General features: G+C 46.2%; 1 protein-coding gene across 1 annotated transcript; it reads left to right on the forward strand.

Annotated features, from left to right (window-relative positions):
- The first annotated feature begins 317 nt into the window (after nucleotides 1-317).
- rasgef1bb (RasGEF domain family, member 1Bb) lies at nucleotides 318-7,931 on the forward strand. Its single transcript, XM_062478536.1, has 15 exons — nucleotides 318-588; nucleotides 1,458-1,721; nucleotides 1,911-2,033; nucleotides 2,288-2,425; nucleotides 3,166-3,381; nucleotides 3,510-3,584; nucleotides 4,589-4,681; nucleotides 4,851-4,953; nucleotides 5,108-5,187; nucleotides 5,457-5,552; nucleotides 5,746-5,841; nucleotides 5,977-6,100; nucleotides 6,455-6,527; nucleotides 6,633-6,650; nucleotides 6,744-7,931. Exons 2-15 carry the CDS (start codon nucleotides 1,473-1,475, stop codon nucleotides 6,775-6,777), a joined length of 1,518 nt encoding a protein of 505 aa, XP_062334520.1. The 5' UTR covers nucleotides 318-588; nucleotides 1,458-1,472; the 3' UTR covers nucleotides 6,778-7,931.
- The last annotated feature ends 527 nt before the right edge of the window (nucleotides 7,932-8,458 follow it).

Consider the following 8,458-nt stretch of genomic DNA (forward strand, 5'->3'; position numbering starts at 1 on the left):
CTGGGGCTTATACAATTGGTTGGATAGACAAGTCACATGGTTTATGGCACACCAGAACCCCCACATAAAACAGACAGGAAACAGATAATGTGCGAGGCAGGGCAACCTTCAGCCTTCATGCCATTTTCTAAATTGCACGGTCCACTTGTATCTTATTTCCAGTTTTTGATTCTGATTAGTTGTCTATTCTCGTCTATCTTCCTGTTCTTGATGGAAGCCAATGTGACCAATAAAATCACGCAAAAAATTCAATTTTCCCCTTGCGATCTGTGATTGGCTACTTACCCATGCCAAGCGCACGCCTCTAAGAAGATTATAGGTTGTTTTTCCCGGTTTTCAACAAGTTATTTGAATACGACTGGTCATTGTCGCTCGTTGTCATTGAAAGAGCTGTTTTGATATATCGTCAGAAAACAGTGGGCTACGATAGGCTACATCGTGTTTTCAGCACTCCGGCAAGAACACAGAAATTTGTTTTGTGATATTTGACACTTTTAATGTGGATTAACATTTTATCAAGGATTCATTTCAGTTTTTGAAACGCCTCCGACATATTTGACTTATTTTCGGATCTTTTTCATAGTCGTGGTAAGTTGTATCCCGAGGCTACATTACTTAGTTAAATGCACCTTTAAATTCGAGTTCAGTCATTGCAAAAGTGTATTGCATGTGATTTTATTTCCTTTCCGACATTGCTTGAACAGCCTCAGTTGTTTTTGCAGTCACCTACAAATTAATAGGCAATGTCTGACAGTCCATGCTGACAAATTCATTTAGGTGTAGCCTACATACAACCACATACATCAATCCAGTCTTGCAATGCACCTGTATCACTGACTAGTGTTTATGTTTCAGTTACAGTGCTGAAGCTCACTTTTACAAATTGGCAATTGTGTCAGGATCAGACTCGAGTCAGTTTCCTCTTGTTGTAACCAGCACAGACTGTTTGCGTGCTAGCACGGGATATTATGCCCTATTTTAAAGAGAACTCTTTTTGGAATATTTATCCAGCAGGCATTAGACTTGACCTGACTGATCAAAACGTAGCAGCGTAGTTGTTTTGACGTATATCCTTTGGGGTATAAAACTTGGTCTACAGGGACAACGAATAGTGCAATAGACTAGAGATCAGTGGGCCTTACAGTAACAGGTGTCCCTCTGTTCTTGCTGCTGCCTGGGGAGTAAACATTATCGGCATAATCCTTTAACAGTGTTAGGGGAGAGAGAGAAGGGTGACCAGGCTGGGTGGGGAAGACGAGGGAGATGGGGGAGGGGGGAGAAAATTAAAGATGGCAGAGAGGTAGGAGAGGAAACAGGATGTAGGAGAATAAGAGAGATGGGCCAGAAGAATTCCCAGCAGAACAGGGTTATGGTGAGGTAGACTGCATGTAGATGTATGTGTACATGTGTTTACATTAGCATAAGTTGGACATTTGCCCATGGTCCTGTCTCACCAGGACCAGCAGGTCACCATGCCGCCCACAACTCCTTATGCAGGCAAGTTCAACGCCAACCCCTACACCAACCACAGCAACAACAACCAGGAACTCCAAGGTGCTAACCTCCAGGACCTTCACCACCACAGCATTAAGCACCATCACCCCTACTCACCCCTGGAGGTCAGCTATGGGGAGATGTGCTACCATGACAACAGCCTGGTGTCAGGCTCTCTGGAGGCCCTGATCCAGCACTTGGTCCCAACTGTTGACTACTACCCTGATGTGAGTCCCATGGTCCAATCATCTGTCTGTCCCTCTCTCCCGTCCACCTGTCTGATCCCTCTTTATAACTCGTCTCTCCTGTGACCCAATCACCTGTCTGTCCCTGAAACGGGAGAGTTCATCAGACAGACTGTGTAAAGATGTTGTTTGTGTTTGAGGTTAATGTTACTTATTGTTGTTGTTTGCCAGAGGTCATACGTGTTCACCTTCCTGCTAAGCTCCCGCCTCTTCCTTCACCCATATGAGCTCATGACCCGGGTGTGTCACCTGTTCGTGGAGCAGCAGAGGTCTGGAGACCCACTCATGAATAAGGTGCAGTGGACACGCACACACACACACACACACACACACACACACACACACACACACACACACACACACACACATGCTTGCTCACCGTAGTCCACCTTATCTAATAATTACTGCCATGGTTGCAGTCATTATGGCCCTTTTATGTGTATTTTTTGAGTGGCTAAAGAGTCCAATATCCACATATTTGACCTTTTTGTGGCATAATAAATCCATATTATTATACATTCATTCCATTTTTGTATTTTATTTTGCAGATCAGGATCCGTGAGGTGGCTCCTAAGATGGTGCAGCTGCTGACAGAGTGGACGGAGACTTTCCCCTACGACTTCAGGGACGAGAGGATGATGCTCTGCCTGAGAGACATGGGGCAGCACCTGGCCAGGGGAGACCAGGTAGCAAACACTAACCACCACTCTGCACACTAAAATGATACCAAAGAAAAAGAAGACATTTTTATTCTTTGTTTATATGACTTTGAAGGCAGGCATAAGATTTATTCAATTTTCCTGTCCAACCTTTTAATTTATCGGTTGCTATCAGGATATGAAGTTTATTTCAGCAAATATAAGGAAAAAGTGCACCTCAACATTACCAACCCTGCCTTTAAGTGCTGCTGATGTGTTCCCAGTACTAGTGTTGCCTCTGTGTGTCCCCAGTACTAGTGTTGCCTCTGTGTGTCCCCAGTACTAGTGTTGCCTCTGTGTGTCTCCAGTACTAGTGTTGCCTCTGTGTGTCCCCAGTACTAGTGTTTCCTCTGTGTGTCCCCAGTACTAGTGTTGCCTCTGTGTGTCCCCAGTACTAGTGTTGCCTCTGTGTGTCCCCAGTACTAGTGTTGCCTCTGTGTGTCCCCAGTACTAGTGTTGCCTCTGTGTGTCCCCAGTACTAGTGTTGCCTCTGTGTGTCCCCAGTACTAGTGTTGCCTCTGTGTGTCCCCAGTACTAGTGTTTCCTCTGTGTGTCCCCAGTACTAGTGTTGCCTCTGTGTGTCCCCAGTACTAGTGTTGCCTCTGTGTGTCCCCAGTACTAGTGTTGCCTCTGTGTGTCCCCAGTACTAGTGTTGCCTCTGTGTGTCCCCAGTACTAGTGTTGCCTCTGTGTGTCCCCAGTACTAGTGTTGCCTCTGTGTGTCCCCAGTACTCGTGGCGAGCCATGCAGCAGCTCACCCAGCGACTGATCCGTCGACTGTCGGCGCTCGGCCAGTATGAAGAGGCTGTAGCAGCGCTGAACGCAGCCGCTTCTGAAAGACCAGCGGCCCTGAAGACCAAACAGCAGACTTCCCAGCACAGCGACATACTGAGCATATGCGATGACCCCTTCATCGTTGCCCAACAGCTCACACACATCGAACTGGTAAGAAGGAGGCAGCCTCTTACCTCTAACCCTGAAGTATCCAGGAATGAACTCATCTCTCGTCTTTGCTCTGGTTTGAGCTGTTATTCCATGTGACCTGGGCATCTTGTGTTTGTTGCCCCCTGCAGGACAGACTGAGCTTCATTGGCCCTGAGGAGTTTATCCAGACCTTTGCCATGAAGGACCCACTGGACAATCACAAGGTATGGCAGTGCATCTAGCTCCTACATGGCTCTGCTGGGCTTGTTCATTTAGCCTGTCATAAAGTACACCATTAGAGTAGGTGTCTGAAGAGCAGCATGACTCAAGATAATTAAGTGAGATCAGAATGCATCTTTAGAGTTTTACATAATAGCTCGACTGTGTGTGTGTGTGAGTCACGGTGGAAAGGCTGGGGAGATGAGGGGTGGAGAGAGAGCAGGGTGGAGAGAGAGAGCAGGGTGAAGAGAGAGAGCAGGGTGGAGAGAGAGAGCAGGGTGAAGAGAGAGAGCAGGGTGGAGAGAGAGCAGGGTGGAGAGAGAGAGCAGGGTGGAGAGAGAGAGCAGGGTGGAGAGAGAGAGCAGGGTGGAGAGAGAGCAGGGTGGAGAGAGAGAGCAGGGTGGAGAGAGAGAGCAGGGTGGAGAGAGAGAGCAGGGTGGAGAGAGAGAGCAGGGTGGAGAGAGAGCAGGGTGGAGAGAGAGAGCAGGGTGGAGAGAGAGAGCAGGGTGGAGAGAGAGAGCAGGGTGGAGAGAGAGAGCAGGGTGGAGAGAGAGAGCAGGGTGGAGAGAGAGCAGGGTGAAGAGAGAGAGCAGGGTGGAGAGAGAGAGCAGGGTGAAGAGAGAGAGCAGGGTGGAGAGAGAGAGCAGGGTGGAGAGAGAGAGCAGGGTGGAGAGAGAGAGCAGGGTGGAGAGAGAGAGCAGGGTGGAGAGAGAGCAGGGTGGAGAGAGAGAGCAGGGTGGAGAGAGAGAGCAGGGTGGAGAGAGCAGAGGAAAAGCAGGACGGAGGGGAGAGGAGCAAGGTGGAGCAGAGAGCAACACGGTGGAGAAGAGCAGGGTGGAGATGAGGAGTCATGTGGAAAGGAGAGCAGGGTTGGAGGAGCAAGGTGGAAGAAGAGGATGATCCTACATGACCAACACATTCCGCTTCAGATTTCCAACCATCAGAAAGTTATAAAAGTAAAAAACTGGAAAGTAACAGGGTTGCTTTTTTTCTTTTCTTTTTTTCTTAGAGTTTCTTCCGGAAGAGGAAAACAACCAACTTAGAAGCCTATGTAGCTTGGTTCAACAGACTCAGCTACCTGGTGGCTACTGAAATATGTATGGTGAGTATCCTCTCTATCTCTCAACTCTTATCTGTCTCTTTTGAATGCAATCTTAATAGGTGAACAAAGCCTACAACGCCTTTAACAAGCTGCTCAAACTCTCACACAAACGTCTGTATTTGATGTGTCTCTCTCACTTGCTCTCTACTTCCTTTCTTTTGTCCCCCAGCCAGTGAAGAAGAAGCACCGAGCCAGAGCCCTGGAGTTCTACATCGACGTGGCCAGAGAGTGCTTCAACATCGGCAACTTCAACTCCCTCATGGCCATCATAAGTACGCTTACATGCCAAACATCAAATATTTAATCAAATTGAATCAACATTTATTAGACACTCACCCTAACCCATCCAACCAAACCTTGATTCTCCTTCATTTCCCTGCCTTTATCCTTGTATTACTCCCGTCTGTCTCTCCCTTAATGTCTCAGCTGCGATGAACATGAGTCCTGTGTCTCGCCTGAAGAAGACTTGGAGCAAAGTCAACACAGACAAGTTTGACATTCTAGAGGTGAGGATGGAGGGTTTGGGTAACGTCGAAGGGACTTTCCAAGGAAGGTCAAATAATGATTGAATGAATGTCAAAGGTTGGCTAACATTTAGGGCTATGGATACCGTTGGCTTGCATTTAGGCCTAAGGATAGGGAAAAGGTCGGCTAGCATTTTGAGTCAGGGATATGGTCAGCTAGTGTTTCTGACTAGGGTCATGGTTAGCTAGCATTTAGTATATCATTAGGAGGCAGATACTAAAGTACCTTCTGTGTGTGCGGTCTTCTCAAGCACCAAATGGACCCCTCCAGTAACTTCAGTAACTATCGCACAGCGCTCCGTGGTGCCACCCAGAGATCAGTCACGGCACACAGCAGCCAGGAGAAGGTGAGCAGACACACTCACCCTCACTGGTTTAAACTACAAGAGACAATGAGTTTACTGCCGCTTGTCAAAAGGGACAGTGCCTACATCAATTCACACCCTAATACACACAGGCCATGATCCACATGACTTGTGGCTAGTGTTCAGTGAATTATTCAAATCTCCCCTCTAACAGTTGGCTATGACTGTTTTTCAGATTGTAATCCCATTCTTCAGCCTACTTATCAAAGATATCTACTTCCTCAATGAGGGCTGTGCCACCAGACTACCCAACGGACACATCAATTTTGAGGTGTGTTTCTAATAGCCAGCTGCAATATATAAAATTCATGGTCGTTAGCGCCAACGTGTGTGTCTGTGTGTCTGTGTGTGTGTGTGTGTGTGTGTGTGTGTGTGAGAATGTGCTTACACGTGTTTTGTTTATCAGAAACTGTGGGAGCTGGCCAAGCAGGTGAATGAGCTCCTGGTGTGGCGTCAGGTGGTGTGTCCGTTTGAAAGAGACCGCAGGATCCTGCAGTACCTCGTCACCTCCCCCATCTTCACTGAGGATGGTAAGCACACAGGGTCACCTCCCCCATCTTCACTGAGGATGGTAAGCACACAGGGTCACCTCCCCCATCTTCACTGAGGATGGTAAGCACACAGGGTCACCTCCCCCATCTTCACTGAGGATGGTAAGCACACAGGGACAACTGGTCTATGGTCCACGCCATGTCAGTGGAGAGGCATTGTCAGATGAATGCTTGTTTTAGTCTGGGTTAGGATGAGGTCTTTCAGTCATCGGACGACGAACGGGTCAAACATGCAGTTCTTCTTGTGAATGGATGTTTTGATGTGCATCACTATACAACGGTTAGTTCCAACTATATGTGTTTCAATAATACATGTTGCTTGTGTTTCTCCAGGGCTTCATCTGGCATCCTATGAGTGTGAAGGACCAGAGAACCCCATGGAAAAGGACAGTCGCAGATCCCTTAGGTGATGACCATGGCATACTGTCGTGTCTTCCCCTCACTTGCACAATCATTACTGTCATTGGACTGTAACTTAATTCACATCTTTTGCACTTGTTTCTCAATACAGGTCCTCCCTGATGCACAGGTAACGGGAGACACGCTCATAAGAGACATTGGGTGCCTTTCATTCCAAAAGGTTGTTTCCCCCCCACTCACCTTAGTCCGCTGTCCCTCTTAGACCGGAGGTGACTAGGCCTGTCTGGGTATACTAATCGCTCCCTGTGTCCACCATGGCACAGTTCACTCCTGTTCATGCCTCAGCGACAGTGATCCAGATCTGAGAGGACTGTCTGAGCTCAGAGAGAGGTTGTGGTGCCCTCTAGTGGTAGTAAGGTGAGTCAGGTATTCAAGACATCAAAGTTTGTATCGGAACATTTATCTGTTCTTGTATCGATGTTACAAACAGAGAAAGTATTGGAAATTTAATGGAGAACAAGACTGGTAATAATATTAATACACATCTGAAACACTTGTGGGATTATGAGGCAATATAATTCCACATGTAAGGAAAGTTAAATCGAGCACACCCATATGTCAGATATCCTAAATGTGGATTTGTCAATTACTTAATTTACAATTTTAAATATTGTCTCCTCTGTCCAATCCAAACACTATTCATATGCTACAGTAGCGGAAATGAACCCTATCGACCATGTAGATTTACTCACTGAATTAATTTGTCTATAAATGTCTTGCATCAGCCTCATACATGAAAGTATTTCACCAGTTATTTTTTATTTTAGATTAGATCAACAAGGGTTAGGATTAGACTGTAGAGTATGGAACAATATAAAGAAGGTTTTTCTGCCAAGCAAAGAACCTGCTAGAAAAGCAATCAAAAAATGTCTGTCCAAATATGGTCAGACATTAGAAAATGTAACCAGTTGATAGGTCTCTGACGAATATAAACCTCCCAGAAAATGACAGTGGACATAGTTAAACTGTGCACAGACCTCGTCTTCAACGCTGTTGAATATAAGGGACTCCGGGTTGAAGGTGGAGCATGAAGGTGGAGCAGCCCATTTGGGGGATCAGGACTTGGGCTACTACAGTGTTTTTCTACAGGAGGATTGGAATATTTCTTGCGTTATTTTTCCAATTTTTGTTGTAAAGCATGTGGCGTATCACAAACGTATTTGTGGTGAGCTAGCTCTGTGCTTATACAATGTAAGCTACTCTTTGTTACTAAAATAGTCTATTTTTGATGTTTATTTTTTGTATGTCGGGAATAACGTAACCAATGGCTTGTACAAACATGACAGAAATACCTCTATGTTAACTAACTCAGTCAAACTGTTTTCCTCTTGCTGTCCTTTACAGTTTTGTTTATTTTGCTGAACATTTTGTATAAAGTTTCCATTTTGTACTTTGTTTTTAATGTATTTTTATCGAAACTCAGTGTTTCGAAATAATCATATAACACGAATGGCATAACAAGCCATTAATCATCGGTTTGATTACCGGTATTCCACATCCTTTATGCTGGTATCTGCAAAAACAGAAAAATACTCATATTTTGGATGTCAGAACCAGATAACAGGAATATGCTTGGTTTCTGTAGTTTTATTTTGGAATAATAAAGGCAAAAGGATGGGGAAACGGAACAGAGAAATGGTAAAGCCAGGAGAGTTGAGGAGAATGGGACAGTGTGTGTGCCTTCTTGTGCGTGGGCTTGGTATGTTTGTGTCCGTGTGTGTGAGGCTTGAGGCCTGAGCAGGTGTGAGGTGAGCGGCTCACTGGGGTTGTCAGGTGCCTGACCACGTTGGGCAGGCGTGCCTTTCCGCCTCGTCAGGGTTGTCAGGGCACATCACAGCCCTGTCTGTCACACTCTGGGGTCCCACACGCCTGGCCGCAGGGCCATGACTAACTACACAACGTCTTCAACGCAACACA

The sequence above is a fragment of the Osmerus eperlanus genome, chromosome 14 (assembly GCF_963692335.1).
Source record: "Osmerus eperlanus chromosome 14, fOsmEpe2.1, whole genome shotgun sequence".
Classification (NCBI taxonomy): domain Eukaryota; kingdom Metazoa; phylum Chordata; class Actinopteri; order Osmeriformes; family Osmeridae; genus Osmerus; species Osmerus eperlanus.

Coding starts and splice junctions, on each gene's coding strand:
- rasgef1bb (XM_062478536.1), top strand. CDS start 1,473: ATGCCGCCCACAACTCCTTATGCAGGCAAGTTCAACGCCAACCCCTAC. Junction 5,553..5,745: donor CACACAGCAGCCAGGAGAAG/GTGAGCAGACAC, acceptor ACTGTTTTTCAG/ATTGTAATCCCATTCTTCAG. Junction 5,842..5,976: donor ACGGACACATCAATTTTGAG/GTGTGTTTCTAA, acceptor TTTGTTTATCAG/AAACTGTGGGAGCTGGCCAA.